This window comes from Hyla sarda, chromosome 10 (genome assembly GCF_029499605.1).
Source record: "Hyla sarda isolate aHylSar1 chromosome 10, aHylSar1.hap1, whole genome shotgun sequence".
In the NCBI taxonomy this organism is placed as follows: domain Eukaryota; kingdom Metazoa; phylum Chordata; class Amphibia; order Anura; family Hylidae; genus Hyla; species Hyla sarda.
Window position 1 is genome coordinate 141975564 of NC_079198.1, and position 26079 is coordinate 142001642.

Below are 26079 nucleotides of genomic sequence, written 5' to 3' on the forward strand. Positions count from 1 at the left end.
AGGAGCTGAGCAGATGATATATACAATACAGTACAATCTGCAGGTAACATGTTATAGAGCAGGAGGAGCTGAGCAGATGATATATACAATACAGTACAATCTGCAGGTAACATGTTATAGAGCAGGAGGAGCTGAGCAGATGATATATACAATACAGTACAATCTGCAGGTAACATGTTATAGAGCAGGAGGAGCTGAGCAGATGATATATACAATATAGTACAATCTGCAGGTATCATGTTATAGAGCAGGAGGAGCTGAGCAGATGATATATACAATACAGGACAATCTGCAGGTAACATGTTATAGAGCAGGAGGAGCTGAGCAGATGATATATACAATACAGGACAATCTGCAGGTAACATGTTATAGAGCAGGAGGAGCTGAGCAGATGATATATACAATACAGTACAATCTGCAGGTATCATGTTATAGAGCAGGAGGAGCTGAGCAGATGATATATACAATACAGTACAATCTGCAGGTAACATGTTATAGAGCAGGAGGAGCTGAGCAGATAATATATACAATACAGTACAATCTGCAGGTAACATGTTATAGAGCAGGAGGAGCTGAGCAGATTATATATACAATACAGTACAATCTGCAGGTAACATGTTATAGAGCAGGAGGAGCTGAGCAGATGATATATACAATACAGTACAATCTGCAGGTATCATGTTATAGAACAGGAGGAGCTGAGCAGATGATATATATACAATACAGTACAATCTGCAGGTATCATGTTATAGAGCAGGAGGAGCTGAGCAGATGATATATACAATACAGTACAATCTGCAGGTATATTGTTATAGAGCAGGAGGAGCTGAGCAGATGATATATATATATATATATATATATATATATATACAATACAGTACAATCTGCAGGTAACATGGTACAGAGCAGGAGGAGCTGAGCACATGATAAATACAATACAGTACAATCTGCAGGTAACATGTTATAGAGCAGGAGAAACTGAGCAGATGATATATACAATACAGCACAATCTGCAGGTATCATGTTATAGAGCAGGAGGAGCTGAGAAGATAATATATACAATACAGTACAATCTGCAGGTAGCATGTTATAGAGCAGGAGGAGCTGAGCAGATGATATATACAATACAATACAATCTGCAGGTAGCATGTTATAGAGCAGGAGGAGCTGAGCAGATGTAATATACAATACAGTACAATCTGCAGGTAACATGTTATAGAGCAGGAGGAGCTGAGCAGATGATATATACAATACAGTACAATCTGCAGGTATCATGTTATAGAGCAGGAGGAGCTGAGCAGATAATATATACAATACAGTACAATCTAAATCCTTCCAGTACTTATTAGCTGCTGAATACTCCAGAGGAAATGGTTTTCTTTTTGGAACACAGAGCTCTCTGCTGACATCACGAGCACAGTGCTCTCTGCTGATATATCTGTCCATTTTAAGATGGAGAAAATCCCCAAAGCAAACATATGCTGCTCTGGACAGTTACTAAAATGGACACAGATGTCAGCAGAGAGCACTGTGCTCGTGATGTCAGCAGAGAGCACTGTGTTCCAAAAAGAAAATAATTTCCTCTGGAGTATTCAGCAGCTAATAACTACTGGAAGGATTAAGATTTTTTAATAGACGTAATTTACAAATCTGTTTAACTTTCTGGCACCAGTTGATTTAAAAAAAAAAAATAAGTTTTCCACGGGAGTACCCCTTAAATCAGTGTTTCTCAAGCGCGGTCCTCAAGACCCCCCAACAGGTCATGTTTTCAGGATTTCCTTAGTCTTTCACAGGTGATGTAACTGTGGTGATGCCTGATGCACTGACCTTAATTATATCACCGGCGAAAGAGTAAGGAAATCCTGAAAACATGACCTGTTGGGGGGTCTTGAGGATCGCGCTTGAGAAACACTGCGTAAGATGCTGTGATTAAACTCCATTTAAACTCATCGGACCCCCGCAATCGCACTTTACACTGAACCCACTGGCATCTGTTATTTTCCCCATAGATATCACTATCAGCCTTAAAGGGTTACTCCACTGCCCCAGTTCTCAGAACATGTAGTTCCAAACGCTGGGTGTGTGCTTCAGGGTTTGCCACACCCCCTTCTATAGACTTGCATTGATGTCACGAGGGATGTGGCGACCCACGAAGTACCTGCAATCTAGTGATTGTATAATTGTTCTCTATAAGGACTTTAATAGAAAAATAGTAAATAAAAGTTTTCAAAAATAAATATCCCCCCCTCCCCCCTCCTAATAAAAATGTAAATCAACCCCCGGGAGAGATAAGGCCCCCTTTGTAGAGGTTGCAGGGGACCCCTGCGATCAGACATTGTCCCCCTATACTGCAGATAGAGGATAAGTTTTAAAGTAGTGGAGTGCCCCTTTAATCTTAGGATAACACTTTTCAGCAGAATTGGTGCCACATTAGTTTATCACTTATTTGTTCTCAGTAACAGAAGCCATTGTACCTACCATACGACCCCTGACCTTGTGTCTGAGCGTCAGTATAATTATAGTCAGAATCATTGTACTATACGCCATTTATATTCCTTCTATTACTTTCCAATGTTTCTCCAGCCGGTTCCGATAAGCGGCACAACAGTGATTCATGACATGTAAAAGATCTAGATACATCCAGCTGTCACTCACACCGCCAAAAATTATGTAGGTGTCTGTGACATTTTAATGAGAAGGAAATGTAAAACCGCACATCACCCCCGAAAAACGGAGCAGAAACCATATTGTTAAGGCTGAACTCCAGCAATTCATAACATTCAAGGCCAGAAATGATCAAAAAAGGTGTCAGAGGTTATTAAACACCAAGGCAATGTATAAACGCTCAGAGATACACATCAAAGTCAGCCGCTCCGTGTGTCACCGAAAAACGAAAATGTCGACACCACAAAGTGAGACTATGGGGTATGTGTCACTTTATGACATTGCTGAACAGATACATGAGAGGTAGAAATGTCATACAAAAGGTCGGACAATAGAGGCCACTGACCACAAGTACTACACTGCAGGGAGGGGAGAAAGAATTCACAAAGCAGAGGACATAGAGTGACACAATATCACTACGAAAATCACCAATGTCACCGAGAACTTACAGTCTACATACAGAACTAATTACAGAAAATGCTAAATCACATTGTACATACAGAACTAATTACAGAAAATGCTAAATCACATTGTACATACAGAACTAATTACAGAAAATGCTAAATCACATTGTACATACATTAAATTACTTAAATTGTATTAATCGTGTAATACACTATTCTGCTGGTGAGGTCACTGTGTATATACATTACATTACTTATCCTGTACTGATCCAGAGTTATATCCTGTATTATACTCCAGAGCTGTACTCACTATTCTGCTGGTGAGGTCACTGTGTATATACATTACATTACTTATCCTGTACTGATCCTGAGTTATATCCTGTATTATACTCCAGAGCTGTACTCACTATTCTGCTGGTGAGGTCACTGTGCACATACATTACATTACTTATCCTGAGTTATATCCTATGTTATACTCCAGAGCTGTACTCACTATTCTGCTGGAGGGGTCACTGTGTACATACATTACATTACTTATCCTGTACTGATCCTGAGTTATATCCTATATTATACTCCAGAGCTGTACTCACTATTCTGCTGGTGAGGTCATTGTGTACATACATTACATTACTTATCCTGTACTGATCCTGAGTTATATCCTGTATTATACTCCAGAGCTGTACTCACTATTCTGCTGGTGAGGTCACTGTGTACATACATTACATTACTTATCCTGTACTGATCCTGAGTTATATCCTGTATTATACCCCAGAGCTGTACTCACTATTCTGCTGGTGAGGTCACTGTGTACATACATTACTGATCCTGTACTGATCCTGAGTTATATCCAGTATTATACCCCAGAGCTGTACTCACTATTCTGCTGGTGAGGTCACTGTGTACATACATTACATTACTTATCCTGTACTGATCCTGAGTTATATCCTGTATTATACCCCAGAGCTGTACTCACTATTCTGCTGGTGAGGTCACTGTGTACATACATTACATTACTTATCCTGTACTGATCCTGAGTTATATCCTGTATTATACCCCAGAGCTGTACTCACTATTCTGCTGGTGAGGTCACTGTGTACATACATTACATTACTTATCCTGTACTGATCCTGAGTTATATCCCGAATTATCTCCCAGCATTCCTTCCTATCTGCATAGAGTTTACACAATAGACTAGGATTGAGATTTCTGCTCCCTGCACAAGGTTTTATAATCTCCTCCTTTGTATTGGATACAATCATTGTGTTTCAGTCGTTCCCGTTACTGGTCTCTGACTCTTCTAACCTTTTATTTTTGGCCCCTGTGTGCATTCAGGTAACTGCGCCATATTGTACATTACTCGATCCCATTATTGACTTGTGTATCCAGATTTATACAATGTGAACAGTTCAGTTCAAGGAGAAAAGCCTTTCCTCGTAAATAAGGCGAGAGAATATGCGCTGTGGTTACGAGCCACGTCCTGTCATGATATATTGCTCTGTTTTTATATTGTAGCATTTACTGCGTCAAGGTCGCACGGCGGTGCAGGTATCTCACGAGCTGGAAGTCATCACTACGGAGTACGAGCAGGAGACCATGGCCATGAGCGGAGACGTCTCCAAACACGGAGTCATCAAACCCATCGGAGTCCACACTGTAATACGAGGACGCCTGCACCTGCGCATGGGGAACGTGGGTAAGAAATAACAAAATAATAATAATAATATTTATATCAGTCAGATTAATCTTCATTACTGTTACATTTTCTATACATAAAGCTCAATCTCTGTTTAATTGAAAGTTCTGCAGATTTGTAACTTATTTTGTTTCTGAGTTTCTCACCATTTTGATAATTGTTCTAACTCTCCCGGATTGGAACCATTATTGCTTTAAAGGGGTATTCTGGTATTTTTTTTAATTTGACTATGCTACAGGGGCTGTAAAGTTATTGTAGTTCATAATATAGTGTCTGTACCTGTGTTTGATGTTGGTCTCACAATTCTTATGTGGTCTTCGCCCCTATGTTCATTTTTAGCTGCATACAAAATAAATGTTTTCTCAGGTTTTTTCCAGGTTGCAGTGCAGCCCGAGACATTTACATCACTAGTCAGGTGTTGAAAGGGAGCCTGTCTGTGCTTCAATGGAGAGACCACTGGGTGAGAGGGAGATCATTCTCCACAGGGCTACAGGGAATTGTAGTTTTAAGCACAGCATGCATAAAATGGAGCCTAGCTGTGCTGTAATGGGTGGAGTGACTCATGTGTGGGAGGGAGATAAGTAACCTCACACTCCCAAACAAGGGATCCTGGGACTTGTAGTTGGAGTGTGAGAAACAAAAAGAAAGCAGTAGCGTTATGGTGGACTCACAACATAGCCATTTAGCCCCAAGACAAGCACAGATCCTTCTAAGCATGTCCATTACTGTCTGGCAGGTAAGTACTAAAGTTACCTTAAGGTGGAGAACCCCTTTAACTACAGACAGTGAAAATATTTAAACTCCAAATACATCTTATTGCTAAGGGTGTAAAACAATCAAGACTGTCCTTAAAGAAGCACTTCAGTTCAGTTTTGTTTTGTTTTTTGCCCATATCATTTACACTCATCAGCATTAGTCATACAGTGCCTGTTGTTTTTTGTAGCTCAGATAGATCCATGTGTTTCATTCTTGTCACTGAGTCATGTGATCACCATTCTGGCAAATAGAAAATGTATGTGTAAGGTGAAGTGGTCAGTCTTGGGTCAGCTGATTTCCTGTGAGCTATAGAATGACATCATTACCTATCAGATCCCTCCTGCTAGACCCCAGACTCCTCCAGCTCCATCTGTATACTGCCGCTATGTTTATGGGATCAGGATATATAGTAGGTATACACCTCTCCTCCAGCTCTGTCTGTATACTGCTGCTCTCTCTATGGGATCAGGATATATAGTAGTTATACACCTCCCCTCCAGCTCTATCTGTATACTGCTGCTGCTATCTCTATAGGATCAGTACATATAGTATTTATTCACCTCTCCTCCAGCTCTATCTGTATACTGCAGTGATAAGACCCCATTCCCTTTTTCTGCCATTTTAGGGGATTCATGGAAAATGTAGGAAATGATTTTAGTAATGGAATTGTAAACATGGAGCCGGCTGAGCACTGTGGAGCGGTCAGGGTTTCTCCCGCATCTCGTTTTCGTTAATACTTTCCCTATATACTAATGGCGGAGAGATAAGTCCCCAGCACAGGGCTCAGTAATTTGCTGCCTAATAATGAGCCGTATATTCATTTTAAGAGAAAAAGAAAAGCACAAAGCTAATTTAATTGTGATTCCATCAGAGCTTAGAATTGGATTTCATGTTCTCATCGTGTAGAGGCGACGCTCTTATTACTCTTCTCTTCCCACAAGTGGAGTTTTTACTTTTATTAGAGCTTCTTTTTATTTTATTGAGCTGTTAAGCAATTAACTTTATTAGTGTTTGTTCTTATGGAATCCGAAATATGATCGTCCGTCTGTGTGGCTGCGAAGCTAATGGGAATCACTTTACGGCTATTCATTATTCTGACAGGTTGATGTTTGGGTCATACGTTCATAGTGAAGGGGGATGTAGAATCCGAAAATGAAGTGTTTACTGTATGTTTACTGCTCTTAAAGGGGCACTCTGCGCCTAAGACATCTCTGCTCCTTTGAATAGGGGATAAGATGTCTGATCGCGGGGGTCCCACTGTTGGGGTCCACCGCGATCTGCCAGCTTCATCCAGCGTTCATTTAGAGCATCAGGTGCAGCATCGGAGGCTTGTGACATCACAGCCACACTCCGCTCATGACGTCACGCCCCCTCCCATAGACCTGCATTGAGGGGGCGTGGCTGTGACGTCATGAGTGGGGCGTTGGTGTGACGTCACAAGCCTCCGCATCGCCAGTCGTCCGGCTTCGCTCCGTGTGCCGGATGTCTGGGGTGCCGAAGCCGAGATCGCGGGGGGCATAAGATGTCTAGGGGCGGAGTACTCTTTTAAGTTCTCTCCTGTCTTGTCCTCAGTAGGTTTATTGTATTCAACAAAAATATATAGTATCACAAGTATAGGAGATATATCATCAGGTGTCTGGTGCGAGGTCATCATCGTGTGTCTCCAGATCACTAGTGTCTGAGGATAATATGGTCTGAAGATGTTTAGGAACAAGCTTAGACTCTGGTCAAAGCCATCAGTGGGGTCTTTAAAGGGCCACTCCGGTGAAAAAGATTTTTTTTTTATATCAACTGGCTCCAGAAAGTTAAACAGATTTGTAAATTATTTGTATTAAAAAACATAAATCCTACCAGTTCTTAACAGCTGCTGAAGTTGAGTTGTTCTTTTCTGTCTGACCACAGTGCTCTCTGCTGACACGTGTCTGTCTCAGGAACTATCCAGACTAAGAGTAGCAGCAAATCCCTATAGCAAACCTCTCCTGCTCTGGACAGTTCCTGAGACAAACAGATTTGTCAGCAGAGAGCACTGTGGTCAGAGAGAAAAGAATAACTCAACTTCAGAAGCTGATATGTACTGGTTCGATTAATAGAAGTAATTTACAAATCTTTTTATCTTTCTGGAGCCAGTTGATATGAAAACATTTTATTTTTTTCACTGGAGTACCCCTTCAAAGGAGATCTCTGGAAACAATAACTTATCCCGAGGGTCTGACCGCTGGGGCCCCCCGCTATCACTGGGAGGAGACATGCCCCCTCAGTGAGCAGCACGTGCTGCAGCTGGCATTCATTCCTATGGGAGTGCCAAAAAGACCTGAGCACAGCTCTCGGGATCATTGGTGCACCCATAGAAATTAATGGAGCGCGTGCCGTCTACCAGTAGATGAAACGTGCCCCTCACTGAGAGCGCCCGAGGTCCCATCACATTGATCACGGGGGGGGGGGGGACCCCAATGTTACTTATCCCCTATCCTGTGGATAGGGAATAAGTTATTTTTTGCCAGAGTATTCCTTTAAGCCCATAACATACACACTCACCATCACTGGTCCGACAGCGACATCTGTTTTAGTCTAGCACAGATTAATTAATTTGTTTCCTTATTGTTACTGGGTCATGCGATCACCAGTCTGACCCACAGAAGATTCAGAAGTCAGTTCCTGACATAGACAGAGGTGTCAGCAGAGAGCACTGTGGTCCGACAGAAAGGAAATTCAAAAAGAAAAACACTTCCTCTGTAGTATACAGCAGGTGATAAGTACTGGAAGGATAAATAAATATATATATATATATATATATATATATTTTTTTATTTTTTTTTTTTAAAGAATAATTTTTATTGAATTTTCATGTTGGAAACAAACAAACAAGGCCGGGCATATTCAGTAAGCGAAGGAAAGAATTTGTACAATACAAATAAGAACGGGCATGCTCGGAAAACACACTGAAAAATATACATTCAGGTAAAACATCCTGAAGTAAACAAACATGTACATTCCGTCTGTAGATTACAATCAGTATACGTGACAGAGTCCATAGCCTGTGTAGGTTCTCAAAAGCACTGTGCATTGACAACGTTTGAGCTGATGCCAACAGTATTATCAGAAAACATCGATTGTTGGCAATAACTTAGGGACAAAGACAGGTCAGTAGAAGAGTTTAGTATGGAAGGGAAACGGTAGAGGTCGGTGGGGAGGTGTAGGTATGACGTAGGAATGCCATAGGGGACAGATCCTCCCGGTAGGGCCAGGGGGGCCTATGGTTTAAGATAGATGGGCGTGTGGGGAATTTAACCATGGTTGCCACTTAAGTTCAAACTTATGGAAGGAAGAATTACCCAGAGAGATGATTTTTTCGTAGGAACACGTGAGGTTGAGGGCTGCTATAACATCCTGTATTGTCGGTACTTTGGCAGTCTTCCATTCTCTGGTCAGAACCGTTTTTACTGTGGTACACATAATACACAAGAGGTCCCTATATTTATGGGGAAAGCGTCCTACACCCAAAAGAAGTAATACTTGTTGTGGAGAGCAGCCATCATACTCAGGTATAATTTCTTGAAATAGAGCTTTACATTCTCTCCAGTAACCCACCAGCAGGGGACAGGACCACAATATATGGAGAAGAGAGCCTCGACTACCGCATCCTCTCCAACACGCTCCAGAGGTAGTGGGATAAATACGGGCTAGTCAGTCCGGGGTAAAATACCAACGCAGGGCCGTTTTGGTAACAGCCTCAATATGTGTAGTGCAATTTAGATAACGCAGGGACATTTTGTAGGCGGACAACCATTCCTCTTCCGTGAAGGTTATGTTCAAATCCACCTCCCAACTCCGCATAGTGTGGAATTTGTGAAAACTAGTTGTATGTAGCAATATGTTATTCAGAGGTTTCAGCCCCTTCTTCCCCTTTGATACATGAAGGAAAGCTATCGGGTCCATGCACAGAGATGTTCATGTTAGGGAGGTGACCAAGTGTCTTAGTTGAAGATATTTAAAAAAATCAGATTGAGGGAGTCTGTAGAGTTCACTCAGTTGGGAGAATGGTAGAAAAACGCTATCTGTCATCAAGTCGCCAACCGTGGAAACCCCTCTCAAGGTCCAGGCCCTAAGGTCTGTATCGGGGAGTAAAGCTTGTAAGAAAGAAAAGGGTAGTGCGTGTTTCAGGTGAGAAATGTTAGGGTTCGCCAAAGTGTGGAATTCCTTCCAGGCCTTCAACGAAGCCTTGACTATAGGACTTAATGTGGTTGGTATAGGAACTTGCCAGAACGGGGTGAGCAGCAGACCAGACAGGGTGAAGGGGCGAGTCATATACTGTTCAATTTGAATCCAAGGAGTGGAACCCCCGTGGAGGAACCATCCGGACAGGGAAGAAACTAGCATGGAGAGGTAATAATATTTCAAGTCTGGAAGGGCTTGACCCCCACTCTTCTATCTTTGATAAGAATTGATTGGGCTAACCGAGGTCTTCCCTGTGCCCATATGAATTTCGATAGGAGGGAATGAGCTTTAGTAAAAAAATCGTTTGGTAGATGGATCGGTAGCGTTCTGATCAGGTACAAAAATTTGGGCAGGAGCAGCATCTTAAAAGTCGCAATACGACCAGTCGAGGATACCTCTAGTTTAGTGAGTCTATCCATTTCTGTTCAGATATTGGTAAGAATGGTAAGTAGTTTAGGTTATAGAGGTCTGGGAGGGATCAGGCAAGAGTAATACCTAAATATTTTATTCCTTGGGGTTGCCAATCGAAAGCATACTTTACTTGCAGATTAGACAGGGTAGAGGCAGGGATGTTTATGGCTAGGGCTTGTGTCTTGGTAGAGTTTAAGTGGTAGTACGAAATTACGCCAAATTTTTCTATTAAGGACATGACAGCTGCCAGTGAATTCTCGGGGTCGGAAAGAGTGAGAAGCACATCATCGGAGTAGAGGGATATCTTATGGGATGTCCCCCCAATCAATATACCGGAAATTTTAGCATCTTCTCTTATAGCTTGAGACAAGGGTTCCATAGCTATAATAAATATTAAGGGAGACAAAGGGCACCCTTGGCGTGTTCCGTTCGTGAGAGGAAATTCAGGGGAAAGGGCTCCATTCACCCCTTGACAAAGGTGATTCGTCACCGAAACGCCGGGGAGGCCTACGGTCCAAGTTTTAGTTAGCGTGGTACAGGGGATCTCTAGTAATAAAGGAGTGAGGGACAGCTGAGCACTAGTGGACACTGGAATTACCAGAGTGGAATTGAATATATGCGCAGCTGCCCCGAACACCCTTTAGTGTGTGAATCCCTTCACACCTGATCATAAACATTCCCCTACCACTGCAGATTTTAACTCTTCTTTTGGGGTCATATATTTTAATACCAAATAAAGCAATTATTTTATAGGGAGGGTTCTAGTGAGGGAGGTTGTTATTGCCAATTTTGCCCTGAACACTCTCAGGGACACTTTTTTGAGTATTGACCATAAGTGAGAAGGCAACAGTATCCCTGATAGCAATTGCTACACCTTTCGTTTTATTGTGTGAATGGGAGTGGAAGATCTGCGGGTATAACCTGTGAGACAACCTAAAGGCATCATCTGAGAGTAGGTGGGTTTCTTGAATACACACAATGTCGCCCTTTAAGGCAACTGCCTGTCTCCACCAGTGAGATCTCCTCATCGGCTGTTGAGACCATTGGCGTTGATACTAACAAATTGCAATACCATTATATATTAAGATGAACAATAAAGCGTGGGTTACATACATGCAGTAACAGTGAGGGGCAGGAACACCTCCCAGCGAGGGCGTCCCCCCGAGTGAAGCACAGGTCAGGTGAGAATAAGCAATGTGTGGACGGTCAGTACAAAACCAAACAATAAAAATAAACAAACAAGGATAAAGATTTTTAAATAGAAGTAAATTAACTTTCTGACACCAGTTGAATAACATTTTTTTTTCAGTGGAGTGCCCCTTTAATACCCTGGAGGTTTCTTCACAGGATGTACTGAGAGTTTGCTGACGCCATTAGAGCCCAGGCCGCACCCCCACAGTATCATGGTTACTGTGTCTTTAAGACCTTCTGAGCTGGAAATATAGAATTCTTATTCCTATATGTATATACGTCCCCACGATCTGAAATCATGGCCTGATATTGTATCGAATTACTTCCAACGCTCGTATTTTACTTTACAATATACGGTTAAACAATGCGGCCTCTTTATGATTCTGACATCTAATCTTCATAAGAAAGATTAGTTATATTAAAAGTTAAATTGCCATTATCATACTTCTTCATACGTTGCCTGCAGGGGAAAGATAAGCTTATGGGGGGAGCGATGCGCAAAATCCGAAACCTGTCACCAGTGAGATGTCAGCCGAATCCGATCACCTAGATCCATGAAGTATAATATGTAATGTCCTGAATGTGTTCATATGGGGGCTGTGTAAGGCTTGGGGGTCCGCAGTCACCCTATAGGGAGCGCAATGTATATATATATTCACTGTCTGAGGAATCATGTGCAGAAAAGCTTCAGGAACAGCTGCTAATCCCCTGGAATGTATCGTGAATGTAGGTCATCGAAATGAACAGAAGATTTACTGACTACATATAATATACCGTATACTGACTAAATATAATATACCGTATACTGACTAAATATAATATACTGTATACTGACTAAATATAATATACTGTATACTGACTACTTATAATATACTGTATATACTGACTACATATAATATACTGTATATACTGACTACATATAATATACCGTATACTGACTACATATAATATACCGTATACTGACTAAATATAATATACCGTATACTGACTAAATATAATATACTGTATACTGACTACATATAATATACTGTATACCGACTACATATAATATACCGTATACTGACTACATATAATATACTGTATATACTGACTACATATAATATACTGTATACTGACTACATTTAATGTATACTGACTACATATAGTGGTGGTCTTGATGTCTTGTTCAGTGGTGGTCTTGATGTCTTGTTCAGTGGTGGTCGGGTCCTCAGATATGTCTTGCCCCAGTTTGATGTCTTGTTCAGTGGTGGTCGGGTCCTCAGATATGTCTTGCCCCGGTTTAATGTCTTGTTCAGTGGTGGTCGGGTCCTCAGATAAGTCTTGCCCCGGTTTGATGTCTTGTTCAGTGGTGGTCGGGTCCTCAGATATGTCTTGCTCCAGTTTGATGTCTTGTTCAGTGGTGGTCGGGTCCTCAGATATGTCTTGATGTCTTGTTCAGTGGTGGTCTTGATGTCTTGTTCAGTGGTGGTCTTGATGTCATGTTCAGTGGTGGTCGGGTCCTCAGATATATCTTGCCCCAGTTTGATGTCTTCTTCAGTGGTGGTCGGGTCCTAAGATAAGTCTTGCCCGGTTTGATGTCTTGTTCAGTGGTGGTCGGGTCCTCAGATAAGTCTTGCCCCGGTTTGATGTCTTGTTCAGTTGTGGTCGGGTCCTCAGATATGTCTTGCCCCGGTTTGACGTCTTGTTCAGTGGTGGTCGGGTCCTCAGATATGTCTTGCCCCGGTTTGATGTCTTGTTCAGTGGTGGTCGGGTCCTCAGATATGTCTTGCCCCGGTTTGACGTCTTGTTCAGTGGTGGTCGGGTCCTCAGATATGTCTTGCCCCGGTTTGATGTCTTGTTCAGTGGTGGTCGGGTCCTCAGATAAGTCTTGCCCCGGTTTGATGTCTTGTTCAGTGGTGGTCGGGTCCTCAGATATGTCTTGCCCCAGTTTGATGTCTTGTTCAGTGGTGGTCGGGTCCTCAGATAAGTCTTGCTTCGGTTTGATGTCTTGTTCAGTGGTGGTCGGGTCCTCAGATATGTCTTGCCCCAGTTTGATGTCTTGTTCAGTGGTGGTCGGGTCCTCAGATATGTCTTGCTCCAGTTTGATGTCTTGTTCAGTGGTGGTCGGGTCCTCAGATATGTCTTGATGTCTTGTTCAGTGGTGGTCTTGATGTCTTGTTCAGTGGTGGTCTTGATGTCATGTTCAGTGGTGGTCGGGTCCTCAGATATATCTTGCCCCAGTTTGATGTCTTCTTCAGTGGTGGTCGGGTCCTAAGATAAGTCTTGCCCGGTTTGATGTCTTGTTCAGTGGTGGTCGGGTCCTCAGATAAGTCTTGCCCCGGTTTGATGTCTTGTTCAGTTGTGGTCGGGTCCTCAGATATGTCTTGCCCCGGTTTGACGTCTTGTTCAGTGGTGGTCGGGTCCTCAGATAAGTCTTGCCACGGTTTGACGTCTTGTTCAGTTGTGGTCGGGTCCTCAGATATGTCTTGCCCCGGTTTGACGTCTTGTTCAGTGGTGGTCGGGTCCTCAGATATGTCTTGCCCCGGTTTGATGTCTTGTTCAGTGGTGGTCGGGTCCTCAGATATGTCTTGCCCCGATTTGATGTCTTGTTCAGTGGTGGTCGGGTCCTCAGATAAGTCTTGCCACGGTTTGATGTCTTGTTTAGTGGTGGTCGGGTCCTCAGATATGTCTTGCCACGGTTTGATGTCTTGTTCAGTGGTGGTCGGGTCCTCAGATATGTCTTGCCCCGGTTTGACGTCTTGTTCAGTGGTGGTCGGGTCCTCAGATATGTCTTGCCCCGGTTTGATGTCTTGTTCAGTGGTGGTCGGGTCCTCAGATATGTCTTGCCCCGGTTTGATGTCTTGTTCAGTGGTGGTCGGGTCCTCAGATATGTCTTGCCCCAGTTATCGTTATCTCCATCCCTCTATTCCTCAAAGAGACTTTATACGTTTTTGTCTTTTCAGAGTCAGCTAAATCTCTTTTTTTTTGGCCCATTTTGCCTGAGAAAAGTCTAATAATTCTGTATACCTTGATAGGGCATTCACCTTCTTAGGCCGCACCCCTCCGTATTACACTGATTGTAGATAAGACATGTAAAAAGATGATCTGATATTGGCGCTTCTCCCAATCCAAATTATTCTGTTCATAATCTTCATGTATGGAATTCATAGAACCACACTTCACAACGCGTTTCTGGTTCGAACCGGACCGTTAGACTACTGTACAATAAACCCAGGAGTATGACCAGTGTGACGCCCCCTGTGAAGGACTCTTCATTATGTTACCCATGTGATTCATTGCATCCAAGATAAATGCAAGAATCACTGAAGAGAATAGATCTGCGTTCCGGCCTCCGTTGCCATCTTGCTCTGCACCATGATTTGGGAGGCTACTACATCTTCGATTTGCATTGCATTTGTCCGCCTTGGTGTTGCAGTTTCAAAGCTATTCCACCCTTAGACCTCTTATCCCCTATCCAAAGAATAGGGGATAAAATGTCTGATCGTGGGGGGTCCTAGTGGCCAGACCCCCTGCAATCAGACATCCCAGTTATCTGGTGCACGGAGTGAACTCTGCTCTGTGCCGGATGACGGGCGACCACAGCCATCACGCCCCCTCCATGCATGTCTATGGGAGGAGGCGTTGCGTTACTAACCATCATTCCCCTCCCGTAGACATATATGGAGGGGGCGTGACGTCTCGAACACGGAAACTCCAAGCTTCCATGTTTAGAACACAGCGGTGTCATCCTCGTAATCGTGTGTGGTCCCAATCGTGCGTGGTCCCAGCAGCCGGGCCCCCCTGCAATTTGACATCTTATACTTTGGATAGGACATAAGGTGTCTAGGGGCGGAGTTCCTCTTTATGGAGTGTACTAAAAGCAACTAGCTACTTCCTTTCCTATTATTATTACCATTGATCTAAACGTCCCAGCAATTTTTAAACAAAGCCTTGGATCCTGTATAGGCTGGACATTAGGGTAAAGGGGTACTCTGCACCGAGACATCTTATCCCCTACCCAAAGCATAGTGGATAAGATGTCTGATCGCGAATGGCCCACCGCTGGGGACCCCTGCGATCTCCCTGCTGCACCCGGCGTTCATTAAGAGCGTTGGGTCCAGTGCCGGAGGCTCGTGATGTCACGGCCATGCCCCGCTCGGAACGTCATGACCACGCCCCTTCAATGCAAGTCTATGGGAGGGGGCGTGACGGCCATCACGCCTCCTTCCATAGACTTACATTGAGGGTGTGTGGCCATAACATCACGAGCGGAGCACGGACGTGACATCACGAGCCTCCGCCCCACATCACCAGTCATCCGGCACGGAGCAAAGTTTGCTCCCTGCACCGGATGTCTGGGGTGCCACAGCTGAGATCGCGGGGGTCCCCACCGACGCATTAGACATCTTATCCCCTATCCTTTGGATCTGGGATAAGATGTCTAGGGGCGGAGTACCCCTTTAATTCTTCGGGTTAGTCAGTGTGACGTATCCATGCTATGGTCACCAATACCAGATCGTATTTCACGGCTGAGAGTGCACGGATGCAGATGGTGGTTTTAATAGTAGGAGATTTATCTTCACATTATTTTTTATGCCGGCTAAAATGAATATGTAATTTTCCGTAACACTTCTGCAGGCTGCTTTATTGTATTTGGTGCAGTCTCTAAATAATTTAAAATTAGGCATGAAAAAAGCCTGTCAAGTTATGTTGATGCCGAGAACTGCGGACCAGCAAATCATACAAACAGAATACTCATTCAACCTGCAAAAACATTCACAAGGTTTGCCAAGAAATGCTTAAAATCCTGAGGACACTTAGGTGTAGTAAACAAGAGGAAAGAGATTAAATTATACATGTCCTCATCTGTAAGACCCGACTTAACATATTGTCTTGTGTAATGTCGCCTTCCCACTTAAAAAGTACACATTATTTAGTGGAATATTGTGAATTCAGTTTTGGGTAGAACAAACATCTGACATCTGACCCTGCAGAAGCAGAACACAATTTAGAATGAGATGGAAATTATTTTGTTGAGTGTGGTATTACAGCTCTGCTCCTTTAGAAGTGAATGGGGCTGAGCAATAAGCACATACAATATATTCTAGGATAATATGATATCCTATACTTTATTGTCTATTTGGTATAATGTCCCCTGATGAAGCCATGTATCTCTTTTCGGGTGAAACGCGTCAGAGTGGTTTTGTTGTCATATCGAGAGTGGGTTTGTCTGGGTCGTAGTACTATTTAGGGCAGTGTTTTCCAGACAGTGTGTCTCCAGCTGTTGCAAAACTACAACTCCCAGCATGCCCGGACAGCCGTTGGCTGTCCGGGCATGCTGGGAATTGTAGTTTTGCAACAGCTGGAAAAAATGCTGTTTGGAAAACACTGAATTAGGGGTCAATATTTGGCACTCATTAGCACTGTACGCCCTGGTTTTTTTTTTTTTTTTTAGTTACCCGTGGTTAAGGGAATGGCCCTTGTGCTGATTCTTCCTGGATTTTTGGTTCTTTAAATGTAAGACAGGGGCAGCAGAGTTAGTCTAGTTACTAATATACTTCACTTACCTGTGTTTGGTGACTGGTATTGAATTTCATTGTTTTTCTATTCCCCGGAAGTTCATTTTCTGCAGCCTATAAAATTAGTGTTGTCTCAGACCTTTCCCAGCTTGCAGTGCGACCCAAAACACTACACAAGTCAGGTAATGAAAGCGGGCTTGGCTGCTTCCTCTGTTGTGTGTGAAGTCGACCCCCCGATGACTTTACCTGCGCACATGTGCATTCATCATCCTACAGATCCACAGCTTGTGTGTCAAGTGATGTCGGGCAAGTCATGTGATCAAAGGGAGCATGGCTGTGCTGCAATGGGTGGGGTGACCAATGTGTGGGAGGGAAATTAGTCACCTCCCACATTGAAACAAAGGATCCTGGGGATTGTAGTCTGAGGGAGGCCACAGAAACAGAAAGTAGCCAGTTCCTAAAAACAAGTCAACATTGTGATGGGGGACACAGGAAACGGCCATTTACCACCAACACAAGCACAGATCCTTGCAAGCATGTCCATTTCTGTAGGACACTTAACTACTAAAGTTACCTTATATTGGATAAACCTTTAGCCTGTTGAGGACGGAGGGCATATAGGTATGCCCTCGTGTCCCGGTACTTAAGGATGGAGGGCATACCTGTACACCCTGGTCCCGTTCCCGGGGTTTGGAGCGCACTCACGAGCAGAGCGCACGTCAAACCCGATGGGTCCGGACTGCTATCAGCAGCCAGGACCCAGGGTAAATGCCGGCACCACCGATCGGGCCAATGTCTGGCATTAACCCTTTAGACAACGAGATCAAAGTTGATTGCGCCATCTAAAACCAAAAGTAATATGTCCCGGCAGCTCAGTGGAGCTGATCGGGACTATCGCGACAAACTCGTGTTGTACCGATCAGCTTACTGGACAGTAGGAGGGTACTCGCCTGTCTCCTTGCTGTCTGATCTGTGATCTGCTGCTTCCTGCCTGCTCAGCAGGCTGGAGCAGCAGAGCACCAATAACAATGATCAATGCTATGCTATGGCATAGCATTGATCAGCATATGCAATCAAGAGATTGCATGGTATAGCCCCCTATGGGGGCTAAAAAAAATATTTAAAAAAGTGTTAAAAAAAAAGTTTTTAAAAGTTTATCAACCCCCTTCCTAATAAAAGTTTGAATCCCCTCCCCCCTATTCCCATTTTTTTATTAAAATAAAAAATAAGGATATGAGGTACCGCCGCCTCCATAAATGTCTGAACTATTAAAATATAAGGTTAGCTAAACCGCACGGTCGATGGCGTACACGTAAAAAAAAATACCGTACACGTGAAAAAATTCTCAGAATTGGGCATTTTTGGTCACTTCATATACCATAAAATTTTTTATAAAAAGCGATCAAAACGCCCATCAAAACAAAAATGGTACTGATAAAAGACTACGGCACAAAAAATTAGCCCTCATACATCCCCATGTGCGGAAAAATAAAAAAGTTATAGGGGTCAGAATATCACAATTTTAAACATACTAATTTTGGTGCATGTAGTTATAATCTTTTTAAAGTAGTAAAATAAAATAAAACCACTAACTTATAGGCTACCCTTAGGTAACCCAATAAAATCCTTATTTACCATACACCCTGGTGGCAATAAAAGTGCAATCTTTATTGATAATTCGCACAAAAATTATTAAAATGCCAAATGTTCCTATTTAATATGAAAGAAACTTGACCAGACCAGATTTGTCTACTGGAGGCACACAATACACTGCTCACAATGATTTTGTTCTATCTTTATTAATCTTTCTTCTGACACACAATTATTTTTTATTTGATGGCCTTTTTTATTTACATTGTAAGGGCACCGCTATGGGCACTACATGTGCACCCAATTTCGCTAATCTTTTTCTTGGGTGGTGGGAGGATACTCACGTCTTCTCTGACACCCTTCAAATTTACACAAATCACATTTTGTTTTGGGGCAGATTTATTGATGATGTTCTTTTGTTTTGGGATGGCACTATTACCCGATTTCAGGAATTTGTCACAGCACTTAATCACAACAATATAGGAATGCACTTCACCTTGACCTACAAATTTCCTTGGAGCTGAGTTTTTTATTTGATGGCCTTTTTTATTTACAATGTAAGGGCACCGCTATGGGCACAACATGTGCACCCAATTTCGCTAATCTTTTTCTTGGGTGGTGGGAGGATACTCACGTCTTCTCTGACACCCTTCAAATTTACACAAATCACATTTTGTTTTGGGGCAGATTTATTGATGATGTTCTTTTGTTTTGGGATGGCACTATTACCCGATTTCAGGAATTTGTCACAGCACTTAATCACAACAATATAGGAATGCACTTCACCTTGACCTACAAATTTCCTTGAAGCCGAGTGGCAGCATTCAAACTAGAATATTTAGAAAACCAACCTCAACTAACAGTTCTTTACAATGGGGAAGCCATCATCCTACTACTTTGAAGAGAGGAATCCCGGTCGTGCAGTATTTGAGAGCCAAACAAAACTGTTCATAAGAAGAGGCGTTCATGGAAGAAAGTAAATTGTTGTACCAACGCTTTTTAGCAAGAGGATACCCAAAAAGCCCTTCATCAAGCTTTTGCCAGGGACACACCCAGAAGTGATCTGTTGGGCACTAAAAAAAAGGATGAGTCCCCTAAAAAAAACTGTGAGGTGCATAGGCAATTTTGACAGAAATAATCGTCAAGTGATGAGTGTCTTACGAAAATACTGGCCCATCCTCTTGGCAGATATAGACTTGAGAGAGGTTCTTACCCCGTATCCATCTGTCACTTACAGGCGTGGAAGAAACATCAGAGATCTCTTGGTTTAAAAGCTATTTTTCGGAGACTACCAGCAGTACATGGCTTAGGTCCACAACTATTGGATCATTTCCGTGTGGAAATTGCTCCTTTTACCAGTTGGTCCCAAAAACCAAGGAATTCATTCATCCGATTCATGGACGCCAATATAAGATAAGAGAATTTATCAACTGTCAAATGACTGGCATAGTATATATTGCACAATGTGGTTGCCCCAGAATTTATGTGGGGAAAACTTCACAACAGTTTAGAAGGAGAATTTCCCAACACATAAGCACAATCCGTACAAGAGCTGAAACACCCCTAGCAAGGCATTTCTTGTCTCAGCATGGTGGAGACTGGTCAACTCTTAGATTCTATGGCTTGACCAAGGTCAAGCTGGGTCCAAGACATTGGAACCTAGATAAGAGACTCTTATGTGAAGAGGCCAAATGGATCTATAGGTTAAAATCCATGTCCCCTTTAGGTCTAAATGAAGGATTTACGTTTACCCCTTTTATATAAAGGAACCTGCCAAAATTACGATTATGTTCCATATCCCTATGCGTATTTTGATTCAAATTGCACATGATATTGCAAGTCCTGGAGTGCTGTTTACTAGTAATTTTAACTCTACAAGGAACTTACCTGTTTACAATACAATAAGTCACACATACAGCATTATAGCTTGAATCTAGTGAACTGAGCAATGTAGGTGCCGATCAAGAGATTTCAGCACTAAGAACTTGCGCATCTCTAGCGTGAGCCTAAGTCCCGGCGCACTGTGTGTACGCGCAGCCGAAAGTTGGTAAGAATCACGCGTGCGCAGTGGGTATTCATACAGCGGCACGGAACAGACAGTGCGCGCAAGTATCCAGTGCGCAGCACGTCACAGGAAATGTGTCGGCACTTTAGACTATCAATCAGATCAGCTGGTCATTCACCCATTGGCTGATGGCACTATCAATCTGAGTTTTACTACTCTGATTGGTGCAGTTTAACTCTAACATTTGATAGGTTTAATGATAGGCTAGCCTTCATTGGCTTACACTCTTGTCTATCCAGGATAACATGAATGTATTGGTGCATTTCTTCTTCCTGTTCTCCATGACATCATGAGGGGAGGTGTTAAAACCCAATCACAGCGTTTTTTTTTTCAGTGCCCACTTGCCTCCTGACAAAGCTACTTCGGTAGCGAAACATGTTGAGGGGGGCCGTTTGAATTTTAAAAAACAAATGGCAATGCTCCTTATCCATCATTAATGCGATTGCACTGCAGGCACCTAGCACTCCTCTGTGATGAGAACACTGGCAAAGACCGGCTGGTCAAGTTTCTTTCATATTAAATAGGAACATTTGGCATTTGAGATTTTTATCAATAAAGATTGCACTTTTATCGCCACCAGGGTGTATGGTAAATAAGGGTTTTATTGAGTTACCTGAGGGTAGCCTATAAGTTAGTGGTCAAATTCCACCCTCTATACACCAGTCTCTTATAGAGCTCAAATAAAACCTACATAAATTGGGTATCCTTGTAACCGTATGGACCTCCAGAATAAAGAAAAGGTGTCATTTTTACCCAAAAGTGCATTGCGTAGAAATGGAAGCTCCCAAAAGTTACAAAATCGCCTTTTTTTTTTATTTCACCCCACAAATGTTTTTTTTTTGTTTCGCCACAGATTATGTTATAAAATAAGTGATGTCAGTACAAAGTACAATTGGTGACGGAATAAAACAAGCCCTTATATGGGTCTGTAGGTGCAAAATTGAAAGTGTTATGATTTTTAGAAGGGGAGGAGGAAAAATGAAAGTGCAAAGACGAAAATTGTCCTTGTCCTTAACCCCTTAAGGACACATGACGTACTGGAACGTCATGTGTCCACTCCCGATCTATAACGCGGGGCCACGGCGTGGCCCCGCGTCATAGCGGGTCGGGCCCGGCCTCTAACAACGGCCGGGACCCGTGGCTAATAGCGCGCGGCATTGATCGCTGTGCCGCGCGCTATTAACCCTTTAGACGCGGCGTTCAAAGTTGAACGCCGCGTCTAAAGTGAAACCGAAAGCATCCCGGCTAGCTCAGTGGGCTGTTCGGGATAGCCGCGGTGAAATCGCGGCATCCCGAACAGCTGACAGGACAGCGGGAGGGCCCCTACCTGCCTCCTCGCTGTCCGATCGCCGAATGACTGCTCAGTGCCTGAGATCCAGGCATGAGCAGTCATGCGGCAGAATCGTTGATCACTGGTTTCTTATGAGAAACCAGTGATCAATGTAAAAGATCAGTGTGTGCAGTGTTATAGGTCCCTATGGGACCTATAACACTGCAAAAAAAAAGTGAAAAAAAAAAGTGAATAAAGATCATTTAACTCCTCCCCTATTAAAAGTTTGAATCACCCCCCTTTTCCAATAAAAAAAAAAACACAGTGTAAATAAAAATAAAAATAAACATATGTGATATCACCGCGTGCGGAAATGTCCGAATTATAAAAATATATCATTAATTAAACCGCTCGGTCAATGGCGTGCGCGCAAAAAAATTCCAAAGTCCAAAATAGTGCATTTTTGGTCACTTTTTATATCAAGAAAAAATGAATAAAAAGTGATCAATAAGTCCTATCAATGCAAAAATGGTACCGTTAAAAACTTCAGATCACGGCGCAAAAAATGAGCCCTCATACCGCCCCATACACGGAAAAATAAAAAAGTTATAGGGGTCAGAAGATGACAATTTTAAACGTATTAATTTTCCTGCATGTAGTTATGATTTTTTCCAGAAGTCCGACAAAATCAAACCTATATAAGTAGGGGATCATTTTAATCGTATGGACCTACAGAATACATATCAGGTGTCATTTTTACCGAAAAATGTACTACGTAGAAACGGAAGCCCCCAAAAGTTACAAAACAGCGGTTTTTTTTTCAATTTTGTCGCACAATGATTTTTTTTCCCGCTTCACCATAGATTTTTGGGTAACATGACTGACGTCATTACAAAGTAGAATTGGTGGCGCAAAAAATAAGCCATCATATGGATTTTTAGGTGTAAATTTGAAAGAGTTATGATTTTTTAAAGGCAAGGAGCAAAAAACGAAAATGCAAAAACGGAAAAACCTCCGGTCCTTAAGGGGTTAAAGGGGTACTCCGGTGGAAAACTTTATTTATTTATTTATTTTAAATCAACTGGTGCCTGAAAGTTAAACAGATTTGTAAATTACTTCTATTAAAAAATCTTAATCGTTCCAGTACTTATTAGCTGCTGAATACTACAGAGGAAATTCTATTATTTTTGGAACACAGTGCTCTCTGCTGACATCACGAGCACAGTGCTCTCTGCTGACACCTCTGTCCATTTTAGGAACTGTCCAGAGCAGCATATGTTTTCTATGGGGATTTTCTCCTACTCTGGACAGTTCCTAAAGCGGACAGAGATGCCAGCAGAGAGCACTGTGCTCGTGATGTCAGCAGAGAGCTCTGTGTGCCAAAAAGAAAATAATTTCCTCTGTAGTATTCAGCAGCTAATAAGTACTGGAAGGATTAAGATTTTTTAATAGAAGTAATTTACAAATCTGTTTAACTTTCTGGCACCAGTTGATTTAAAAAAAAATGTAAAAAAAATATAAAGTTTTCCACCGGAGTACCCATTTAAGGTCAATATGGGCTTCATCCCCAAGGGGTTAAATTACAAAAAATTTTTAAAAGAACTAATCACATTTTGTTTCAATTGATAAAGCAATTTGTTGGCTAAACACTTTTATTAATTGCTTATATAAAATATTGTTTATCATCTAGAATTTAAAAAAAGGCATATTTGAGGACCTGGAAACACATGCAAACTTTTTTCTTTTATTATTGTATTTTTCCTACCAAAAACAATTGTAAAAGTGCATCCAAGTATTGCAGAGACGTTTGCCGCAGGCGATGTATTTTTGTCGTATTGTGACTTTTTCGTTGTTCTTTAATTACATAGAAAATAACTTTCTGTCCTTACTGCAAAGATCAATCGATATTAGTTTAGCCTTAAAGTGAAAACTATGACTGCTTGCAAATTGTTAAAGTGCAAAAAAAAAAAAATGAAATAAAATACAGCGGTCCCTCAAGTTACAATATTAATTGGGTCCAGGATGACCATTGTATGTTGAGACCATTGTATGTTGAGATCATAACTCTATGGAAACCTGGTATTTGGTTCTGAAGCCCCAAAATGCCATCCGAAAAAAAGGAAAAAGTGAGGATCAAAGAAAAATAACTAGATAATTAATATAGATAAAGCAAATCCTTATATATAAAAGTAAGAAAGATCTGCTGGGAGCTGTAATCACTGTCTATGTCAGTGTTTCCCAACCAGGGTGCCTCCAGCTATTGCAAAACTACAACTCCCAGCATGCCCGGACAGCCGTTGGCTGTCCGGGCATGCTGGGAGTTGTAGTTTTGCAACAGCTGGAGACACCCTGGTTGGGAAACAATAGTTTATGTAGAGGGTAGGAGCTTCTTCAGGGTCCTATACAGTACACACAGTGTCCCAAATGGAGCCGCCCTTGGTGTCCAAAGGAGCAGCTAACCCTGGCACAGGTAAGGAGTAGTACAGAACTTGTAGTTCCTCCCTGTACTGTAGGGGGCGCTACCAGACAGCCAGTCAGTGCATACACTTCAGTAATACAGGTAAAGAGTAAAGAACATGTAATATCTCCCTGTACTGTAGAGGGCACTACCAGACACCAGTCAGTGCATACACTTCAGTAATAAAGGTAAAGAATACAGAACATGTAATACCTCCCTGTACTGTAGGGGGCGCTACCAGACAGCCAGTCAGTGCATACACTTCAGTAATACAGGTAAAGAGTACAGAACATGTAATACCTCTCTGTACTGTAGGGGGCGCTACCAGACAGCCAGTCAGTGCATACACTTCAGTAATACAGGTAAAGAGTACAGAACATGTAATACCTCTCTGTACTGTAGGGGGCGCTACCAGACACCAGTAAGTGCATACACTTCAGTAATACAGGTAAAGAGTACAGAACATGTAATACCTCCCTGTACTGTAGGGGGTGCTACCAGACACCAGTCAGTGCATACACTTCAGTAATACAGGTAATGAGTACAGAACATGTAATACCTCTCTGTACTGTAGGGGGGTGCTACCAGACACCAGTCAGTGCATACACTTCAGTAATACAGGTAAAGAGTACAGAACATGTAATACCACCCTGTACTGTACGGGGTGCAACCAGACATCAGTCAGTGCATACGCTTCAGTAATACAGGTAATGAGTACAGAACATGTAATACCTCCCTGTACTGTACGGGGTGCAACCAGACACCAGTCAGTGCATACACTTCAGTAATACAGGTAATGAGTACAGAACATGTAATACCTCCCTGTACTGTACGGGGTGCAACCAGACACCAGTCAGTGCATACACTTCAGTAATACAGGTTGGTTTCAAGTTACAATGGTCCAGAAAAGACCATTGTATATTGAAACTATTGTATGTTGAGGCCATTGTAAGTTGAGGGATCACTGTAGAGAAGAGGTGGTCAGGCTTGAAATGCCATAAAGTACAATATCCCTGCACATAATAGGATAAAATGTGAAAAACAACGACATCAAGAAGCCCGTTTTTCCGAGCGGATCTTCTTCATCTGGAAATGTTTACGTCTGCGCCTACTCCCCCCTTAACCCGATGTGAAACTTCTACCACAACGGAATAAAATTATCTTCTGGAAGAAGTAATGGATTGAATCGTAGACATCAATAAAACATCTTCTTGTACATAAAGCTAAATGCACCTCACTTTTTCGAGAGCTTTTTTTTTCCGTGTCGCTGATGTTGGAAGCGCTGTATGTTGACAAGACGGATTTTTCACTCTTTGAAGTTGTCAAGCTTTTAGAGATGTGCACTGTAAAGCCACTGGAGGCTCAGTCAGACATCAAAGACAACGCAACGTTCTGGAGTTGTTGTATAAAAATGTCATATTTTATTCTTTTTGATTTTTTTATTAGTAACTCAGGTCATTTTGATAAATTAATAGGATGTACAACGGTTATGTAATGAAAATGTGTAGGAAGAGATTGAAGTTGTAATTGTAGCACTTATCGGCTTTGTTACGCGGCGGAGAACGTGCGCCTTTCATGGGTGTTAGGGGAGTAACTAATAGTTGCCATTATCCAGGGAGGTAGTTACAGAATAACACGTCCTGTGTCGCCTTCGGTTCCTGATTTTATTTTTCTTGTAATAAAGGGATAAAAAAAAAAGGAAAAATAAACAAATATTGGAAATATGTTAAATAAATATTCCCAAAAACTAATTGTGTGTGTATATGTATATATATATATATATATATATATATATAAACAAAATAAATGAGATTAGAAAAACATGGCTGCCGCCTTTCATAAACAGCGCCACACCTGTCCACAT

The 26079-nt window shown here is 42.2% G+C and overlaps 1 protein-coding gene across 2 annotated transcripts in view; it reads left to right on the forward strand.

Annotated features, from left to right (window-relative positions):
- NPHP4 (nephrocystin 4) overlaps window positions 1–26079 on the forward strand; it is a 292086-nt gene that overhangs the window by 214415 nt on the left and 51592 nt on the right. For both annotated transcript variants that reach the window (XM_056544490.1, XM_056544489.1), the window contains one exon: window positions 4581–4761. In XM_056544490.1, the coding sequence (XP_056400465.1) occupies window positions 4581–4761 (181 nt within the window). The remainder of the gene's footprint in view (window positions 1–4580; window positions 4762–26079) is intronic.